Genomic DNA, 21451 nt, shown 5'->3' with positions numbered 1-21451 from the left:
TATTGTAGGATTTATCTTTATCGAAAAGGTGCCGAGATTTTCGTTATGAGATAAAATTGCGATTAAGGAAAGAGAATCTACTCTGTGAGACAAGTAGGAAAATTGTTTGCGTGTCCTATCGGAAATATCTCAAGTGTCCCTAACGATAAAACGTACAATCGATAACGCAACCTGTACGCGTTATATACATGGTCCACGGGAAAGCGAGACGAGTTGTAAGAGAGCGTCCGCGAGGCAGGCAAAAAAAAAAAAAAAAAAAAAAAAGGCTGCCGGTTTATTCCTGATCGAATGTTTTTGTACGACCGCCGCGCAATCCTAATTGAATTCGCTGCCGGCAGGCGAAGTTGCACCGAGAGCCGTATATACGTGGAGAATCACCGCACGAATTTCTTATTCGATAAAATTTAACTCTGTATTATTTTTCGCAGAGAGAATAAGCGAGGTAAAAATATGTGGAGTCCTAAACTCCTAGCGACCTCCTGATTTGAAATAAGTATCGCGCGATTAACGTAGGAATCAGCGTCAGATTTTTCTCATTTCTATACAGCTCATTTTGTAACAATTATAAAAATAGTTTACAGAGATAAAATTGATCAAAGGAATCTACGATGTACTTTGTGTAGGAGACATTCCTTTGCTTTTCCTTTCGTAGAACGTCTTGCAATATCCATCGTTGGACATTTCTCAGCGTGCGTTTAAGAATTTGTGACCATTCACAACATATTCACGGCCGTATTGTGCGTACCGGAAGAAGGATAAAATAGGAAGAAGATGGAGACCTTTCAGCTGCGTAAGATAACAATGGACCACTGTTGGTAGCCCGTTTTGCGACACCAATACAACGGTTACTATTGGTTATTCATTCACTCTTAAAGAGGATCTATCGGCGTAATTCGGTAGATTGGTCTAGAAATAGAATTTAATTCGGCTATTTTAGATTATCGATGAATGCAGACTTTATTTTCAATGCTGGTGTGCAACTCTTGCGCTTCGTTATAAATCTTTCGTATAATATTATACATATATGGGAACCATGCGAATAAGTTCTTGGTATATCAATGATATCGATGTGCTAACATATGATCTTGATGCATCTACAACACAAAAAAAAAATAAGTAAAGCTGAAAGGAAAAAATCCTTAAAGTAAAATTGTTATTTTTTATATTAAAGACATTCTCTCTCTTCCCCCACCGTTTAGTTTCTTTTAGTTGCGCATTCAATGTTTCCTCGATGAAATAATATTATTTTAATATCTAATAATGTGCGAGTCGAGTGTAGAATACATATGTGAGATGTGGTAAATTTACGCGACACGGAAGTAAAATTCAATTGTCGGCGAGATAAAGGACGGGAAAGAGGAAAGAGAACACAAAAGAGAAAGAGAATGGACGAGACGGCGCGGAAAACCGACAATTAAAAGACTGGTTCTCTCCGGCAAGATTTCTTTTTACTTTTTTTTACTAATTTGAATTTTGAGACTTACATACTTTTGCAACTCTGACAAAGTTGAGCTTCCAGTTGAAACATAATTTAAAAGTGAATTTTGCAATTATGTGCGCATCCAAAATTAAAAGAAATTTACATTTTTGAGATTTATTTAGTATGAGAAATTTTTATTTTTGCGCGTCATATCATTATTCTTACATTTAATTTAATATAAGTCTAAATTCTGAATTAATCCATTATAAAAGTTAACTCTCATATATATTAATTATTAACAAGAAAATTAACTAAAGCTTCCATAAAATTAGATTAAGAATTAAATAAATTTACTTAATTTTACTACTGAAATTTTTCGAAAATTTATCTTTCCAAGATGGTAGGAAGAATGAAATAGTGCGTACAATAGCGTGTGCGAAACCGAAGCGATGCGCGACGCTCTTGCCTGCGAAGGCATTGTGCACGCAGCCTTATTCCGAGTTCGCTCTCCCCGACGTTGCCCCCGAGTCCCGAGTCCGTCTGCGAGATCTCTATCTCGCTCTTCACGGAGGGGTCTCTCGGCCTCCCTCTCATTGAGAGTCAGTCAGTCAGTCAGTCAGTCTGCCGAAGCGACGCAGTTCACACGTATCGCATCGTACGCGAAGCGTGCACGCACGCACGCACGCACGCATTCGAGGGATCATCTCTGAGCGAATCATCTCTTCCTTCCCTCTGCTGCCTTATCGATCGAGAGGGTGGACAACCGCGCATTGAAATCACCTCACATCACGGGGAGGGGGGGTAGGGGTAGGAGAGAGGATCCTCTCCTCCGCACCGCAAGTGATGTCCGCGGTGACGGCGTGAAATCCCAGATTTCACACGCGTCGAACGGACGGCACGCGAGCTCTCCGCTTTCGCAGGAGATAAGCGGCCGGGGAAACGTTGCCCTCTCTGCGTTAGCTATCTACCTGTGCACTGTTTTTTTTTCTCTTATTCCTTTTTTTTTTTAACGACTGCCACGGGGAAAGGACGGTCCTTCTTCTTCCTCCTTCTCTCCACACCGGTATCGTGCGTGTAACACCTGGCGGTGGCACCGAGGCGGCACTCGTCGCAGACGATTATTATGCGATCGGCTGCGGCCGTCCTGGCCGCGGCGACGGCGCTCGTTCTGCTCCTGGACGACGCGCTCGCCCGGCACAAACATCGCTCCGGGAACGGCGCGCAAAGGCAGTCCGATATATCCCTCTGGATTGACCAGCAGCAGACGAAGATGTTCAGCGGTACATTTTATTTGAGCGATTTCCTTCTTGCATTTCTCCTCTCCTTTTGCGATGATCTTTCTCGTCAAGTGACGCGTCGCGATATATCTGAAATATATATATACCTTCAATGAAATTTAATAGTGCAATGTATACCATCGAAATACTACTATAGAATAACTTTCTTTCCTTACCTTTCGGTGCTTTTTTTTATATAACAAAATAGTAAACATGTCATAATGCATATACATACATACTTGCATTTTTTATGATCAATCTAGGACTGGCGATGGAAATATACGCGATCGCAGAGGGTAGAGTCATCAGTCATCTCTTGGATCCAGAATTCGAGAGTAAATTGCCGATAATTCCGAGCGAGGTGTCGCACGTGAATTTCACGTGGAAGGCCGGAGCTAAAAAGTATTATTACAATTTTTTTCGCTTGAAATCGTTCGACGAGAGTATCCTGAAAACTCCATCCATCACGATTGAGACAAAAGGACGGGTGCCCAAGAGACCGAAAGGTAACAGAAATTTAAAATAAGTACATCTTTCAATATAATTTAACATTGTAACTAATGCGAAAATTGTTTATATCGTATGAATAAGCAACGAATATAAGTAATTTTCGTAAGAATTTATGCCCGCGTGATTTTATTTATTAATTAACATTTTAAGAAATTATATATGTATATTTTTTTCTATACTATATGTGTATCATCAGAATATCTTGAGAAATAATTTGATTGAAATCTTGCAAATGAAATATTGCAAAAATTCAGCCTCGGTTAAGTTAGAGACTTAAACGAGAGAATTATCTGCAATTTTTCATTCCAAAGGCAATAAGTCTTGAAATAGAATGATTTAAAGTTTGAATAATCATAAATTGCGTCAAGCATTTGTCTACGAAATGCTCATACGATAATTTTTCACGTCAATCAATGGTAAAGCACAAAGCATATTTTATGTGTTTAATAGCATTTTCATGTTTGTCAGTTGAAGTGTATTTAGATTCATAATAATAAATAAAAATTAAAGAGGCAGAGGACAACCGATGTTGGTGAAATGTATTTGATTTGAGTTGGATATCCAACTCTAATCTAATACACATTTAGCTCTTATCGCGCAGTGAGATAATTTTCAGTTAATAATATTTATATTAAGGAATATATATATTATTGATGTTTTACAATTTTCTAAAATTACGGCAATGAACTATGTTCGCGCTTTTAAAAGAAATTATAGATATTTCATCAAGTTTAATCTCTCTTGTGGTGTAGCGCAAGAAGTACCGCGTCGGCAGTCCTTATATTTACACAGCCAAAGGTGAAGATGTCTCGGCGCGCAGCGCGTGAAATCTTACCCAATATTTGACAGAATAAAAATATTTTACTTGTTTGCACGGAGATATATTTTGCATTCTCGTTTTAAATTCATGGAATTCTGACTTGTACGAGTTATTTTTGATATAATTTCGAAATACTATAAATAGTTTAAATAGATTAGATAAATTATCAATCCATTCTTATTTTGCATTATATTATTTCTTTCGGAATAATTTGGCCGATAAAACCTGCGACATATCTCTGTATTAAACGGAATGCAAAATATTTTTATTATTTTTTTTTTATACAGATTGGATGGAGGGAATCAAGCATGTGTGAGAAACATATACAGCCATTGACAAAATTATTAGGCACCCTTTAATTTTCCGTATTTCTTATTTTGTTAATAGTATATAAATACTAAAAGGATTAAAAAACTATCATTTAGCATTTTAGAGCATTTTAAAGCTGAAATTTCAAGCTTTAAAATTTTTTTTTTTTTTTATTTTTCGCCCAGTATCGGCAACATGTCTGAAAAATACAGATTTAGCTTCAAAATTATGTATCTCGGCCAAAAAAAATTGCAGGTAAGTTTAAAAAAAAAGCATTTTGTAGGCAAAATGTTGTAGTTTATGGAACTTGACTTAAATTTTTCGAGTTTTTTTACAAAAATTTTTTAATGTACTGATAAGGCATTAAAGTTGTTATCGGTAATTAAAAAAATTTTTGTATTTTCCTTGTTCTGTGCTTTAAAAAAGAACATTGTTTCGTTTCTTAAAATTTTATTTTTGACACTCTGTAACTTGGTAAAAAAACTTCTCTCGAAAAATTTAAGTCAAGTTCCATAAACTATAACAATTTGCCTACAAAATGCTTTTTTTTTAACTTTCCTACAATTTTTTTTGGCCAAGATACATAAATTTGAACTAAATCTGTATTTTTCAGGCGTCGATACTGGGCGAAAAATGAAAAAAAAAAAAACATTTTAAAGCTTGAAATTTCAGCTTTAAAGTGATATCGATAGTTTTTTAATCTTTTTAGCATTTATATACTAAACAAATTAACAAAATAAGAAATACGGAAAATTTAAGGGTGCCTAATAATTTTGTCAATGGCTGTACATACATACAATAATCTTTATCTTTTTTTCCCTTGCAGAGTTTAGTGTTTTGCTACCTTGCGCCGGCAAGGGTATAGCGCAATTCGGGATCGGTCTAATGATCGAGTCGCGCAACGGGATACCTCTGAACGGGACGCCGCTACGTTTCCGTTTAAGAAAAGAATGCAGCGTGCGCGGTGAGTGCGTCAGTCGCGCCCACGATCACCAACTCTTCGCTCGCACATACAGTTCTGTATCAGCAGTAATTCATCAGCCTAATTTGTTGCCGCATGCTCTTTTTTATTGCCTGAAGAGAGGCGGTCGGACGTGTTCGATTATAATGAAGCTACGTGCCGTTTTACACCACGCACGTAAAATTTTCGGTTCTCACATATATTTCCAACTGCCTCTCTTTTATTTTGTTTAATCGACAGCCGTTGCATGTACCTGTAGAGCCGTGTGAGCACGCATTTTGATACCTTGTATGATAACGATTACCTTAGCCCATCTATCTGCCTACCTGTCGACCGGAGCGATGGGTCCGATAATTGTGCGAAGTAGGCGCGTCGAATCTTCGCTCCATGGCGTGTCGGAGAGATTTACGGTTGTTAAGTCGTTAAGAAATCGCTGTTGAAGCTTCGAACATTGTGACGAACGAGGTCCTGGTCTAATGCCAACGCAGGTAAAATGTCGAAAGGAGTAGTGAATCGATTAATTTTTGGCTTATATTTTTTTTGAATACTTGGATGTTACGTGTATCTTCTTTTTTATGTGTTTACTCTTGAGCTGTAAAAAAGATTTACGTTACAAAGGAAAAACGGAAAAAGATAAATTTTAAAACATTTTTTTTAACAAATTATTTCTTAGATTCCTTAGATATATTTCACAAATTCACCATACCGTACACACTGATTTGGACCCATTGCAAATTAGATATTTGAATCGCTTTTGCAAAGCTTATCTTTTGTATAACGGAAGGCATGAGCCACTCGTTCTAGATTTTATCATAACGCTATCTTAGAACATGGAACATTCTCTGTTTGTAATTACTTTGTTAATTCAATTTTCATATTATAAACCTAAATATTGGCAAATATTGCTTTCAGGAGACGCACAACTTTCGCAACTCGAGAAGAATTAATCGTCGTATGACAATGCAAGATTACTCGCTTTAGTTTATATTTCTCACATCCAACCAAATGATTTTTGTGCTTGTATGTCTTTTATATTAGCATTCATTTTTCGTTTTGCTTGACACTTTGTTAGTCGCTTCCTCGAGTCATTGGTCGCCCGCGAATCATGAATTAAGTGCCTAATTGCCTACTTAATGCGAAAGAACGCGCGAGTCTGCTCTGCCTTCTTGGTGTTATCCTCAGCTCTCTCGATCCCTGCATTTTGAATGCCAATCATCAAGTTAAATATATACATTATATTAAACATTATATTTTACATAAACATATTGATAATATTAAGATTTTCGCGAGGGATTTATTTGCAGCATGTGCATGCGACCAAAATGACCGGTCGAGTTTATCATCACGGATCTTGAACATTTAAGAAAAAAATCAACAAATATAACAATCCACATTATACGTTATTATTTTGATCTATTTGAATTCAGACGGAATATGATGTTTGCATAATCGTTTTGTGATAATACATCGCGATAATTCGGAGCACAGCATGTCAAATGTGCAAACGCGAATAATTATCTTTCACGTTGACCGAAGCTGTTGAGATTGTGTTTGTGTGTTTAAAGTGAGATTTAATTAAAAAAGAATTACAGTTTGCGCGTGCCACGAAAATGAGATAAAATACACGCTTGATTTTAATCTTTTCATGCAATATCCTCAAACAAGTTAAGAAATTAAGAAATATAGATTTAAGTCACTTTTTATATTTTTTTAATCAATATCATTATTTTTTCTCTTTTTTTGCGAATTTATTATATATTCTATATTATACTAAACGATAAAAATATTCTCCTTAAAACATTCTCTTTTTTTTCATTAAGAATATTCATTTAAGACCCAAGCAATAAGATAAGATGATATAGATTTGAATTATTCCTTTTGTCAAGTCATTAAATAAAAATATAATCTCAATTTTCGTGGCTTATCACACGGTTTTCAAAAAAAAAATCCGATTAAATCCGCATGTGTCATTGTATGCAACAATCTTATTTTATCGGATTAAATCGTTCTTGATATCTTACTAGAATAGTCTTTGTTTTTAATGAAATTTAGATTTGAATTGTTGAATACGTGTGTATGTGTGGGTGTGGTGTGTGTACCGCAGTATACAATATATGTATATTTTTTTTAACTTTGATATTATTTCTTACAGAGCCTAATCCTGGTCCTTGCCCGGACGGTTATCTAGGGCCACCTCATTGTAATAAAGCGCTTTGTTATCCAAAATGTATGAATGGTGGTAACTGCACGGCACCGGGTGTGTGCTCGTGCCCGCCAGGATATCAAGGACCCTATTGTGAAGGAGGTATAACAAATCGTATAAACTAACATATAATATATCACACTTACATATACAAGTAGATAGATTCTTTTATCATCTCAATACATGTCTGACTAATTTCATTAGATCCATAAAGGTTTACTTGAAGACTAGATTTTACATATCCGTTTCGTCTATTTCAAATTATGCATCTTCTTTATAATATCTTATGTTAAAGGTATATAAAACTCGGAAACCTAAAAGATTCTCCTGAAATTATTTAAAAAAAAAAAAAAATCAACTTTTCATGTCCATGAAAAGATTGAAAAATGTTCTAATAAACTTAAGATATCATGAAATTAACTCGTCACATTTGCTATAGAAAATTTAAGTTAGTAATTTATTATATCCTTACTTTAATTATAAATTACAATATCTACATAACGATATTCTTTAACGAGGAATGCACCTTAGAGTCATATCACCTTGGAGATGGATATGGCCGTTTTACAGCCAAATTTGATCACATTTGTTAGAGCTTGATAGAAAGGCGCTTGTTCAGCGCCATGATCTATCCCCGTATCATGATGGTCCTGTTCCTCGTCGCGAAATTTCTTGATAGTCTCAAGTATTTCTTCGTCTACGTTCCCGTCTTTATTCTCCATCAACGTGCGTAACTGATCGTTGTAGTGTTCGACGATCACGGTCTCTACCGCCACGGTGCACGCCATGGCCGCTTTCTCGCCCATGAGAGCGGTACCGGCGCCCAGGGCGAAGCCGGCGATATTCCAAAGCGGTGTAAGAACGGTGGGTCTGACCCGGTATTTGCGGATCAGCTCCTCGAACTTGGCGCGATGTCGCTTCTCTTGATCCCACATGTGTTGAATCGTCGGTCCCACCGTCGTCTTGCCTATAAACATTCGCGTATGAAACTCTGTGCTCTCAATTCACATCATCATATACTACATCTCTCTTGTGTTTGAGATAATTATACCTAATACGGCCATTTGTCCGGCGTATATTCTATCCGCTCCCAGTTCACCAGCATGGTCGACCCTTATTATCGAGTCCAGTATCTTGCCAGATGCGCTCGTGGCTGCTGATGTGCTGGCCATTCGTAATCCCACTCCTCTGATGTGTAACATTTTTCTGTAAAATAAAGATCAAGTATAATGAGTATTTCGATGATTATAAAATTGATAATAAATAAAATTTCAGGTATTTGTAGGGAGAAATGCTTAAATGGAGGAAAATGTGTGCAAAAGGATGTCTGTGAATGTACAAAAGGTTACTTTGGTTTACGCTGCGAATTCTGTGAGTACAAGTGTACACTTGAAGAATTTTTGTTATCGCTATTATGTAAGATCTAATGATTGAAGAAAAAACTTTGTTTGTATTTCTCTGCCCTTTCAGCCAAGTGTGTCATCCCTTGTTTGAACGGAGGCAAATGCAAAGGCAATAATATTTGTAGATGTCTAAAGGGTTTTAAAGGTAATCATTGTGAAATTGGCAGACGCTCGCCGCAACGATCAACATGTACTAGAGCATGTAGAAATGGCACCTGTCAACCAGACAACACATGTCTCTGCGATCCCGGTTGGTTTGGAAAGTTATGTAACAAGAACAAACCATGGGCTTAGGAACTGATAAAATACTTTGTTATTTTTTTATATCAACTTAATACTTTCAAATTAATGTCTCAATTTTAAATCTGCAGACTTATGACAAATTATGTTCATATTATAATTTATCCTTAATTATAATATGTATGAATCAATGGTCTGTATCGCTAGAGAAAGAATCTCTTGATATTAAAATAATTCAAAGAGAGGTACAAATATGTACGCAAAAGAGTAACATCGCGAGATTTAGATTCCAAGAAATTTCAATTGATCATTAGTGTGTTTCTAATTTACTTTGTCTCAGATGTGATATGTAAAGCTGCTTTATGCCATTTTATATAACATTATTATTATATTTTTTTAGTTATGTATCTTTGCGTGTATTGTAGATGTGTAATAATTGTAAAAACAAAATAGGAACAAAATGTATTTTTTAATCACGTCAGAAAGTATGATTATATAAAATAGTTCAGCATCGTAGTAGTGTCTGTGATGGACTTTTCTTTTTTTTTTAACTATGCTATTTTTCTCTGTGTACGTTTTAAAATATATATGTAGATGAAAATAAATGTAGCTTTCTTATTATAAATTCTTGAAAAAAAAAAAAAAAAATCAAAATTAAATATATGAAAAAGTGATAACTTTTACACTTGTGCATACGAATCATACTGAAACATGGCACAGATCTCATTTCACAATCTTTTATTGATTGCATACCAATTAAACTGATTGTGAAATGTAAGGTCAATTTTTTATCTCTCATTACTCACGCAAACTCTACTTTTCCTTTATACACAACAAGGATACAAGATAAAAAGAAGAAAATGAATGAAATAAATTAAAAAAAATGGTGGAAAGAAATACTTATTGAAATCGACAAGTTTGTATTGACATTCGATACGACAATAACAATAGGGCGATAAGAATGACGATGGCGTTGATCGGAGACGCGTGAATAAATGTATGGCATATGTCGCACCTTGGATGAAAGTTACAGATGGGAAGCGAGAAGCGAGAAGCGAGGAGCCGCCGGCCGCCGCCGCTCCGTTTTCAGCTCTTCAGCCTTTCAGCCAAAGCGGAAAGGTTATGTTGTCGGACATTAGGAAGAGTCGTGCGTCACGTGTCCCGCTGACCAATGGCGGCGGCGGTACGCCGTCCGCCATGACGCGTGCCCCAGCGGTTCCCGCCAATCGTACTACTTCAGTCTTGTATATATGTATATGGCGTTGGCGTTCTCCCGGATCGCTGCTGCCGTTTATCGGATCCTGAAGGAGGAAACGGTGAGTCCTGGCGCGGTGGCCCTGCAAATTCGGCGGCCGAGAATCGGGCGGTCGGCGTCGAGCGTCCTGGGCGTCCGCGGCGTCCGCGAAATCCGGGCAATTTCGCATCGTCTGCTCGGGCGGGCCTGCATCGCGCAGGCTCGCCCAAGATGGCCGAGTACCGCGGGCGCCGTTCCGTTCGGTGTTTGTGGTGGTGGTGGTGATGGAGGCCCGCTCGGTACCGATCGATACGCCCGCCGCCGCCGAATACCGGCCATGGCGGCTAACGTTGTCGCGCGTTGTCATCACGCGTCCTGAGGTAGACGTAGACGCGTCCGCGGGTGTGTGCTGCTGGACCGGCCACGGTGATGATAAGCGCGAGCGCGGGGCGTGGTGCGAGAGCGTAGCCGAGGCACGCTGCCTCCCCGCGAGAGACGCGAGACACGAGAGCTCTCTCCCTGACGTTGAGAGAGAGAGCCCTCCCTGATCTCCATCCATCCATCCACTCTCCGCGGGACACACCAAGGTGCGTACGCAACTCGCGATTTTCACTGGGCCTGCTCCATCGCGTTACCGCGTTACCGAGCAGCCGTCGTGAGCAGCTCCGCGGCTACCCGGAGGTGGTGGTCTCTTTTGCGTGTGCCCTGCGCATTTTCATTGCCCCCCCAAAGTATCGGCCCGAATAAACGCGCATATCCCCGCGTCTCCCTCTCCGCCTCGCTCTCTCGCGTTCCCATTGCGTTCTTCTCTCTCTCTCTTTTTCTTTCTCTCTTTCTCTCGCCGCCCCTTGCCTTATACGCGCGCGTTCTTTATCGCGCGTTGTCTTGTTGTCGCCTGTCCGTCTGTCAACTTTGCGTGCGAAATGTCACGAGGAGGTGGAGGAGGTGGAGGAGGAGGAGAGACGCGGCAGCCGCCACACTGCCGTTGCGACCGCCGCCACCGCCAGTCGTCGTTGCTGCGATTCGAACCGATATCAGCGATGTTTTGCATAGCATCAGCCGTGCTGACGGTATTCGCGAGAGCCGTACGGGTGGATACGCGCTACCCAGAAGTCACGCCGTCGGGAGGATGCGTTCGGGGAAATATCTTCCGCGCGAGAGGTGTCCCATCGTTCGCGGCAAACACGAGCAGACGTTTCCTCATCAGTTGTGCGAAATGTATATATACATATATATATATATATATATATATATATATATATATATATATATATATATATATACATATATATATATATATATATATGTGTGTGTATATACTTAGATTTACATGTCCGAAAAAAAAGTGATTTCTTCCTAACCGAAAGGTAGTACCGTTCGGTTTTCTCCGAAATGCGAAACACGTGCTTTTATTTTGCTCGCCGACGCTCTAAAGACGAGGTTTTTTTCGCAACACACATCTCTTTCACGGAATAATACTTGTGAATAACATCTGTGTCTGTGATAGCCTTAACGAATACAATTTTATATTCGTAAATGCATTTAGCATTGTAGTAGTTTAACTTTAGTTGTTTATGTAGAAATTTTTGACAAAGTACTATTTTTTGTTACACATCAGGTTAAGGTGATGTAAAGGAAATTGAAACTGCCAAATCGAGACGACGCGACGACTTCCTCTATATCACGAGTGATTTCAATATACAAGATACCAAAACGGGTGACGAGGAGAAGAAGATGGTATCTCTGCCTAACGCAGAGACTGGCACGATGGACAGAATTTCGGACGACGATGATGATGAGCCTAGTAGCGGATCGGAAACTTACGAGGAAGGAGATCTCCTTTCGGCTGCTATGGGAGATGACGTCACGGCCCAGCTCGCTGCAGCAGGTTGGCAAAAAAACATTAATGGTGATTTCTCATTTTTTTTGCTTTTTCAGTTTTTTATTTCAATCAGTGATTATTTCATTCCTAATCACTTTTATTTACGTATCAAGCACGATTAGCAGAATGTCCTCGAGGCATTGTTTAGCATTATGGGTAACATCCTGTATCAAGATCGGTGAACTTCAAGTAAGAAGGGTTGAAGCTTTTATGTATTTTGTACAATTAAACATAGCTTCTATACAAGAAAAAAACAATGCCTTTATATATTATAAATATCGAACTTATTTCACATTTCTATAAAAAATCTTTTTATATTAATTGTTTTTATATCATATCAAACTTATCAGCTATTAAATAAACATAATATTGTTTCTATAAATTTATGCACATAAAACTTATATTTAATATTTTTTTCCAAAGTGAAATTCTTTCTAGTAAAAATATATATTGTTTGCAATTATGTGCTTGTAAAGTATGTATATTGTCCCGGTGCTATGTTTTTTAATTCTACGCTAATATTTATAATTAATATATAATTTATTTGTGTTTATCAATTTTTTTTAAACCTTTTTATAATATTTGTGTGCTATATCTTTATTTGCTTTATATGTATTATAACTAATATTGATTATATTCATCACTGATTGAGACAAACTTGCAGTCTTATCATGGAAGCTTGAAAGTTTTCAAAATATCTTCATTTCTTCATCGTAAAATTAAGCAGATTGATTGATTGTACAATAGAAAAATCAGTTTTAATATCATATTTTTCTCATACTGTAAAAGCAATTATAAAAACGAATTCAAGTTTAACTCAAAAAATAAGACAACCTAGACAAATTGTGTTCATCATGTTGTGTTTTCATCTCAAGTTTCAACTGTGAATGCAATTCTATATCTTTTTCTATCTTGTCTATAGACTCAGTGTGACAATATCTTATAAAATTCTTTTACGCATCTACAAAATTTCACTTTTCTTCCAATTATTTTTATGTTGCAATTATTTCAAATGTCACAATTTTTTGTACAATTTTTCAAGCATGTTTTAATTAATTATCATTCATACCACCATTGTTTGATTGTTAGAGGTACATTTATACTTTTAATATGTCAATGTTATTTATTGAAATAAACTTTTTTATTTTATATAAATTTATTCTTTTTTCTTTTATTAATAATGCAAAATTATTTTTGAAAAACTTTTTTCTTTATTATTATATTGACATATTAAGAGATATAGAGCTGTAACAATTGAAATGTTTTCTCCCACATTAAAAAATCTTTAGGACCAGTTGGCGTCGCCGCGGCTGCTGCTATTGTATCAGCCAAAAAACGGAAACGACCTCACAGTTTCGAAACTAATCCTAGCATCAGAAAAAGACAGCAAAATAGGCTTTTAAGAAAACTTAGAGTAAGTATAATATTGATATCATTTTGTACCATTTATATATATATATATATATATATACACATATATCACAGGCTCTATATATCCATTTTTTTTATAGAAAGCTTAGGATTTTTATAAAAATTCGATATTTTTCATAAAAAAGTTAATATTTATACTTTATATAATATATAATAAAATAATGTCAAAATGTATACAAATCATAAATTAATATATTGTATACATGTATATACTGTTATAGAGTAATATATTTATTTTACGTATTATTGCAGCAAACCATTGACGAATTTGCAACGCGAGTTGGACAACAAGCAGTAGTGTTGGTGGCTACACCGGGCAAACCAAATAGTAGTTACAAAGTATTTGGAGCAAAACCATTAGAAGATGTAGTAAAAAATCTAAGGAACGTTATCATGGAGGAACTTGAAAATGCACTTGCACAACAAGCACCGCCACCCTTGCAAGAGGATCCGACACTGTATGAATTACCACCGTTGATAATCGATGGTATACCAACTCCGGTAGAGAAAATGACGCAGGCACAACTCAGAGCCTTTATCCCATTGATGTTAAAGTATTCCACTGGTAGAGGCAAACCAGGTTGGGGAAGAGATAGTACACGACCACCATGGTGGCCGAAGGAATTACCTTGGGCTAATGTCCGGATGGACGCGCGATCAGAGGACGAAAAGCAGAAGGTATGTCGAAAAATCGATGAGAATAGTTTTGATTCTCTTTGTATAATATTCACTGCTTTAATTCAATTTTAATCTGAAATATAGCTAGATTTATTTCATTATTTATTATTAAACGAAAATAAATGTCAATAATTATCTCTTTGGAAAAGAATTTAAATTTCATTCAAGAAACTATTTCTTAATAATTATTTTTTTTTTTTTTATGCGTGTAATAAAGAATTTAATAAAGTTAAAGTAGATTATATAGAATTACATAATCTATACAAGAAATCGAGACATATTGCTTTGATTAATTTCAGATCTCGTGGACTCACGCACTACGGCAGATTGTAATAAATTGTTATAAATTCCACGGAAGGGAAGATCTTTTGCCGGCGTTTAGTGAAGAAGATGATAAATCTAATGTTCTGATACAACAAGCGACGCCTCATTCTTCATCACATCCGTCGCATTCGTCGAGTCAAGGGCAAAGTGGAGGACAGTCGCAACAGCAACAGACGGTGGGAGTTGTTCGCCTCAACAGCACGGATTCATCTAAGGGAAACTCTTCGCCAGCACAAATCATTGCCGCGTCTCCCACAGCTCTTGCCACTGCCACTCAGGTGGGAGTGGATGGAGTGAATAACGAAATAAAAATAGAATTTAAAATAGATTTGCACAAAATATTAAAGATTGCTGATTATTGAGTTATAATTTTGCAATACAGCATTTTTATTTTGACATTTAAAAAAATATTTTATCAATATTTTTCTTATCTCTAATCTTTTGCAAAATTTGATCTTTATTTATGTTGTTTCTACATAATCTATGATATAATCTTAGATATATTTATATCTTATAGAGAAAGAATGAATCGATATAATTTTGAATTTATGCTTTATGAAAAAACGATTCGTCTTGATTTCTATTGACATTTTGTGTTTGGTTTCCCTTATTTGAGTTGCAACTATTTTTTCTGTCATTTTTTTTATTAAATCTTACAATTAAAGAGGATATGCTAAAATAGTTACAACTTATTGCAAAATATTTAATAGAATTTAATATATATTTTCAAATTATAATTGAACTATAATGAAAATTAATGTATATAACAATGTTCTTCAATTCAAAGTTACATTCCAAAATTTTGTTTCAAAAAGCAGAGTAAAATAATTTTGAAAACACGAAATAACTGTAGCAAAGTCACCTCGTATTAAAATTTGAAATAATATTTAGCAAAGTAAATTTCTTTATAAGATGCTACTTTTTACATGTTTCTTCTTTGTTCAATTTTGATAACTGTTTTTCGTTATTTTGACTTCCACTAAATTGATAGTTCATGAAATTTTGGAATGCAACTCTGATATAATATCGAATTTAATTATCTAATCTATAATTGTTCAACAGATGACAGCCCAATATCCAACAACTGTATTGCAGACAATAACAAATCCTGATGGTACTGTTTCAATTATACAAGTGGATCCTAGTACACCGATCATTACTTTGCCGGATGGTACAACAGCTCAAGTTCAAGGAGTTGCTACTGTAAGTATTCTTCAAGAACTTTGATATTTATGTCAAATTTCATATAGTATGTCTTACGAATTTTATAATACACTAGTTTCTAGGGAACTTTTAAGAAGATATCTACAGTTTTAGGAAGTGTAAAAAAACTTTGATAGATTGTTTGTTGTTTCTTTTGATTTACTTTGAGTAAAAAATAATAAATAATAAATATGTAATTAAAATATTTTAATCACATATAATTCTATTTTCAATACTCATTTAATTACAACAATTTGAAATTTGACTGCTGTCAGAACAAAAAAAACCTTAATATTAAATGACTTAAGAAACTAAAACAAAATAATATCCCTTATTATAATAACATGTTCTTCGTATATATAAGTATCAATAAATATGAACTAAATTTAAATGGAAGTGCGAAATCTTTCCCAGCATTTGAAAATTTCCAGTGGAGATTGGAAATCTATAATATGCATAACATAGATTTCCAGTCCCAGCTGGACCTAACTGGGAATTATTGAACGCAGGTACTATATAGATAATCATTAAACATGATACTTATAAGGAATTTTTCAATTTTATATATATATATATAGATTACCTTTATTTCTAGAAGAAAATAAAATTAACGCAACAGACAATATGAAATATAATTGGATTATTTCAGACATATAGATATAATATTTTATTTCATAAAATATATTCATACAATAATTTTCAACATTCTACTTCTTTTTTTTTTTTTTTTTTTTTTTTTTTTTGCGAAATCTAATGATTAAGGACAAAAAAAAATTCGCACTTGATGTGTTATATAATTTGAAAGAACAAATAAATAATATAAAATAAATAAGAAATTAAATCTTTTTTTGCACTATTAATCACATTTAATATACAAATATGATTATGTCTTGTTTACAATTGCATTTAGATTCATACAAGTCAAGGAGAAGTGCAAGCATTAGCAGAAGTAGCCGGTAGTACGGATGGTGCTAGTGTGGCCGTTGATCTGAATACCGTTACAGAAGCGACATTAGGTCAAGATGGTCAAATCATCCTCACTGGAGAAGATGGACACGGTAAAACAGTTTTTTATAGGCTCTGCACCGTCGCCGGCCAGGAGATGATCGAGCAGTAATTGGTTTTTTTTTTTTTTTTTTTTTTTTTTTTTTTTTTTTTTATTATTATTATTATATTTTTTTTTTATTTTATTTTATTTTATTACTTTGCATGCTGTTTGCTATGCTCCAATCGGGAATTATGTCTATATGTGTTGTACTACTTTGTATTACGGAGTAGGATGATGTGGAATAGAGTTTATGTATTTGCCTCGTATTGTATATACCATAGCAATTTTATATAAATGGAGCTATGCACAGCTTTATTTAAAATCTGTTCTTTAAGAATCCAAAAAGCGTGTTTATATGTGACAAAATAATTTATAAAAGTATTAATTAAAGAAAGCTCTACTACTTTGACAGATAATTTAGGTCATATTATTTATTTGACATGTCTGGGCGCTACTTCATTTTGAATTTTCTCAATTTTAAGAGATAAAAAAATAGCATTTATTTATATACATATAGATATAAATAGATATATTAATCTTCTCTTATACATATACTACATATAATGCATGTAACACACATTTGTACATAAAAGAAATTATTACAGTAGCTATACATGTCAAAGCACTTTCTTACAGAAAGTTTAATATTGACTCAAGTAATAAAAAGAAAGTATGATGTATAGATAATCATATAAAAAAAACATATCTCTCGCTATTGGATTCTTAAAATTTTCAACTTCATAAACGGTTAAAAATGAAAGATTAAAAATTTTACGATGACGAAAATGTTCTACGACGATTATACTTATCATTATTACTGAAGATTGGTTTACCAACTTCAATTAAATGGAGAGAAATAAACTTGCTGTACATAGAGTATTTTTTGTTGATGTTTCATTATTTTTTATACATCTTAGCAGCCCCTGTGTTTAAGTTGCTTGTAATAAATAAATAATGTGTCAACTGTGCTGGCATTTGTGCGCTTTCGATATTTCTCATACCTAAAATTTTAGGTTTTATTTGCAAACAGCTTAAACACTCATGCTGCCCCTTATAAATGTCTTAGTTTTCTTAGATAGAGCGTTAACTCTATGTTTCTATATTACGATATAAGTTAAAAGGATGTGTCACATAGAGAATTATCAAATTATCAGCATTAAATCAAGTGTTAAATCTGTTTTTCTCTTTTAGCACACACCACGTTACGTAAATGATATTATTTTTATATCTTTATTTTTATATTATTTTTATATCTTTAAATTGTTTGATATATATGCAATATGTATATGATTTTGCTTCTATTGTCTTTTCGACCCTTAATTGACACACAACAGACATTTTTGTTTTATCTCTCTTATCGTCTAGTCCTGTAAAACCTGTGTCATCTATATTTTTGATTCATCTCGATAACGATAAAAGTAATTTTTTAATATTCATTTCTTTTCGCAAATAAAATAATCACGATATGACATTAATTAAACATAAGAGAAACAGGTGTCAATTAAGGGTTAAAATAATACGATACAATGTTCGATTGTATGATGAACTAGTAGTTTAATTGTTACTATAGATGCTAAATTTGTCCTGAATATAAAGAATTCGTAGTGCGAACAACACGATTTATAATCACGCACAGATTCAATCGTTGGTTCGATTTTAGCGCTTTGCAAACAGCTTCTTGACATTGTCGCATTGTGAGTATAATTGAGATATTTGTTTATCATTTTCTCTTTATATATTCTCTTTTTCAGTTTGTACAATATAAATCACTGCGCACTCCAGAGCAGGAATAGTACGCGGGACATTAACTGCGTGTTTGTTTCAGGATATCCCGTCTCAGTCTCCGGAGTGATTACTGTGCCAGTGTCCGCCAGTATGTATCAGACTATGGTGGCTAATATTCAGAGCGACGGAACGATGCAAGTGGTAACGCCGATGGTGCAGGTGCCCAAGGTAGAGCCAGGAAACGGTGACACCACCATTGAGGCCGTCGCTATACAGGGTCACCCTATGACCATGATAAACGCCGCTGGAGAGCATCAGGTCCTTCAAGTGATATCATTGAAGGACGCCAATGTTCTGACGAAGGCTATGCAGGCCGAAGTTGTTAAGGATGAGGATAGTCAACAACAACAAACTGTATCTAGCCCGGAATAGACGCGTGTTTTAAGTGTATAATCTAGTTAATCCGAAATCGCTCCATATCACCCGCGCGTATCGCGGTTGATACAACGGGGAAAAAAAGATTAAAGTGTGAGAGAATTAGTAATGGATTGATGTTGTGTTCTTTTTTTCTCTTTGAGTCACTGTACTTGTGTAGTGTGTCTTGCTCTGACTGCGTACAGCGATTATATCCGAAAGTGAGAATGGACGAATGCATAATATTGATTGAATTAAGATTAGTCTAGAGTATTTGTACTCGAGATTCATCGTAAATGCTTGAGGGTCACTTGCAATTCAATTTCTCAAATCTAGTATTAAGTTTCATAGAAGTCTATCGCATCGCACTGAGCGAATGTGTCTCTGTTTTCGCGAGTAATTTACGACATTACTTTGTATTGTTTTTTTCCACAGAAAAATGGAAAGTCATCGATACAATTGTGCTTTCCGGTATTGCGCAAGCACGTATTTTCGTCTAGTCTTAGAACCAGGTTGATACGTGAAATACACACCAAAGACATCTATTTTTAATTAATTCAATAATTAATATTATGGCAAGCGTGAAAATTCCATCGCTTCCATAATATTGCAGTGAGAAAAAATTTATTTTTTTCTTTTCACTTCAATTTTCACTTTAGCACAAAGTAATTCAAAATTTCACAGACACAAAGCTTCTCTAATTTATGAATATTTGTTATGCCTACAAGTAAACGAGAAAACTCACGCAATTCGATTCCAAAATATTCCATCATCTATGAATATCAAGTCAACGTTTGTGGATGAACGAAAAAATTTGGACATTGAACGAGTCGCGTGGCCGATCCGTTTTAAACAGTTAAAGATATCAAGTTTAAATTCGAAATGTATTTCCAAACTATTACATGTGTTTAATTTATACGATCATTAGAAAATTCCAATCATTTTCCTTTTCTATCGCAGAGTTATGTAACAGTATACAGAGTTTTATTTGTCTCGATCGCTTGGAGTACATCCGTTGCTCTTTTATAAATGATGTGAAAAAATTTCGCATCGCATTAAAAGCAACGAGGATGTCAAATGGTCAAGATGAATGAAAAAAAAAATCCTGTATATGTAATATATTCATAAAGAATCGATAGTAGAGATAATGAAAAAAAAAAAAGTTAAGCATTTCTGACGGGTACAAATAGGATGTAAGATGTATGTTTTTCCAAAAAAAGAACAAAAAAAAAACCAGAATTTAATGGATTTGAAATTTCAACGCACCAACGCGAGAAGCGTGTGTCCATAGTCTTATTTTACAAGAATCCTATATATTGCACCACTTACTATTACTATTACTCGCTTTGATTAGCATAATCGATAAGGGGAATCGTAAATTGTATGATTTTTATTAATGCGATAAAAGAAAAAGGTAGTAAATTATATTTCTATGAACAATTATTTTAACGTTAATCTCTCAAAAATTATTAAAACTACGATCATGTACTAATTTTTTAAAACAGAATACGCGATTGTAAAAACCAGGATTCATATACATATATATTACCCTTCGATCCATTTGAAGGTAATCAAAAGTAATGGATTCTATTTTACATCAACTAGTCGGACTGTGTCACATATGGTATTTAAATCATCAATCCATTTTTATATAATGTATCTAAAGTGATGAAAGGTGTATTTTTTGCGTGCAATCTTGTTTCAATGTTGCGATGACAAAAGAATTATACTCGTCCCTTTTTCTAATCATTTTGTTTTTTCTCTTCAATTATGACATATTTTAAATATATATTTTTATTTATTTTGACTATTCTGCTTTTTCCGTTGTATATACTATACATTATATAAATATATTGTATATGCAACGGCAGTTTTATTCTTTAGTTTTATTTAATACTAATATTGTGTAAGTTGAGTTGAGAAATTATATAATAACATTTATATTAAAGATCGTAACATTGAAACAATAAACTGCCCTCGAAATCGTGTGTAATAATACCAAAGAGATTTTTATAACATTATAGCAAGAAATAGAGTTGAGATTAGAGATAAATACTATTAAAAACGTATCATAATGACTAGATACTAATTGTTGCGTTGTTTTTTTAAGATTCAAGGCCACTACATTAATGATGTAATATATCAGTATCCATGTATGTAAGATAAACATGTTATATTTTCCCTCTGTTGTTTGTAACAAAGCACACACGGAGCATAAATTAAGTTAAATGTCATTCAAGAAACAAAAAAAAATGTGTATTACGACTTTAGATAATTATAGACATATGTGTACATGACTTTGCTGCTGTATATCTCAATCTCCATGTCGTATAATTTGTAAATACGTTATTGTATCGTCATTTCACTTC

At 34.7% G+C, this 21451-nt stretch overlaps 3 protein-coding genes across 10 annotated transcripts; 2 read left to right on the top strand and 1 right to left on the bottom strand.

Moving 5' to 3' along the window:
- The first annotated feature begins 2543 nt into the window (after window positions 1–2543).
- On the top strand, window positions 2544–9713 carry Shf (WNT inhibitory factor 1). Of its 3 annotated transcripts, none has more exons than XM_072886932.1 (6): window positions 2544–2700; window positions 2961–3203; window positions 5163–5351; window positions 7450–7602; window positions 8776–8871; window positions 8971–9712. In XM_072886932.1, exons 1-6 carry the CDS (start codon window positions 2544–2546, stop codon window positions 9195–9197), a joined length of 1065 nt encoding a protein of 354 aa, XP_072743033.1. In that variant the 3' UTR covers window positions 9198–9712. The 3 variants fall into 3 exon arrangements, with proteins under 3 accessions (XP_072743033.1, XP_072743034.1, XP_072743035.1); XM_072886933.1 differs by having other exon boundaries at window positions 5163–5300; window positions 8971–9711; XM_072886934.1 differs by lacking the exon at window positions 5163–5351 and having other exon boundaries at window positions 8971–9713.
- On the bottom strand, window positions 7930–10331 carry Coq7 (ubiquinone biosynthesis protein COQ7, mitochondrial). The gene is made up of 3 exons (XM_072886936.1): window positions 10159–10331; window positions 8552–8706; window positions 7930–8467 (listed from the first exon to the last, which is right to left on the bottom strand). The coding sequence occupies exons 2-3, from the start codon at window positions 8700–8702 to the stop codon at window positions 8034–8036; spliced, it is 585 nt and encodes a 194-aa protein (XP_072743037.1). The 5' UTR covers window positions 8703–8706; window positions 10159–10331; the 3' UTR covers window positions 7930–8033.
- On the top strand, window positions 10322–21153 carry Ewg (DNA-binding protein Ewg). 6 transcript variants are annotated; one of them, XM_072886927.1, is made up of 8 exons: window positions 10322–10459; window positions 11996–12286; window positions 13549–13673; window positions 13943–14368; window positions 14668–14970; window positions 15755–15895; window positions 16806–16953; window positions 18769–21153. In XM_072886927.1, exons 2-8 carry the CDS (start codon window positions 12112–12114, stop codon window positions 19098–19100), a joined length of 1650 nt encoding a protein of 549 aa, XP_072743028.1. In that variant the 5' UTR covers window positions 10322–10459; window positions 11996–12111; the 3' UTR covers window positions 19101–21153. The 6 variants fall into 6 exon arrangements, with proteins under 6 accessions (XP_072743028.1, XP_072743030.1, XP_072743031.1 ...); XM_072886929.1 differs by lacking the exon at window positions 10322–10459 and adding an exon at window positions 10828–10964 and having other exon boundaries at window positions 11996–12265; XM_072886930.1 differs by lacking the exon at window positions 10322–10459 and adding an exon at window positions 10828–10964 and having other exon boundaries at window positions 14668–14868.
- The last annotated feature ends 298 nt before the right edge of the window (window positions 21154–21451 follow it).

This window comes from Anoplolepis gracilipes, chromosome 2 (genome assembly GCF_047496725.1).
Source record: "Anoplolepis gracilipes chromosome 2, ASM4749672v1, whole genome shotgun sequence".
NCBI classification, from domain to species: Eukaryota; Metazoa; Arthropoda; class Insecta; order Hymenoptera; family Formicidae; genus Anoplolepis; species Anoplolepis gracilipes.
This window is presented reverse-complemented; position numbering and strand designations above follow the sequence as displayed.

What these genes read in the sequence shown, in the direction of transcription:
- Ewg (XM_072886927.1), top strand. Translation starts at nt 12,112, where the DNA reads ATGGTATCTCTGCCTAACGCAGAGACTGGCACGATGGACAGAATTTCG. An exon ending in TTGGCAAAAAAACATTAATG is followed by an intron (nt 12,287 to 13,548) that starts GTGATTTCTCAT and finishes AAAAATCTTTAG; the next exon opens with GACCAGTTGGCGTCGCCGCG. An exon ending in CACTGGAGAAGATGGACACG is followed by an intron (nt 16,954 to 18,768) that starts GTAAAACAGTTT and finishes TGTTTGTTTCAG; the next exon opens with GATATCCCGTCTCAGTCTCC.
- Shf (XM_072886932.1), top strand. Translation starts at nt 2,544, where the DNA reads ATGCGATCGGCTGCGGCCGTCCTGGCCGCGGCGACGGCGCTCGTTCTG. An exon ending in GGTGCCCAAGAGACCGAAAG is followed by an intron (nt 3,204 to 5,162) that starts GTAACAGAAATT and finishes TTTCCCTTGCAG; the next exon opens with AGTTTAGTGTTTTGCTACCT. An exon ending in AGGACCCTATTGTGAAGGAG is followed by an intron (nt 7,603 to 8,775) that starts GTATAACAAATC and finishes ATAAAATTTCAG; the next exon opens with GTATTTGTAGGGAGAAATGC.
- Coq7 (XM_072886936.1), bottom strand. Translation starts at nt 8,702, where the DNA reads ATGTTACACATCAGAGGAGTGGGATTACGAATGGCCAGCACATCAGCA. An exon ending in CGGACAAATGGCCGTATTAG is followed by an intron (nt 8,468 to 8,551) that starts GTATAATTATCT and finishes GAATGTTTATAG; the next exon opens with GCAAGACGACGGTGGGACCG.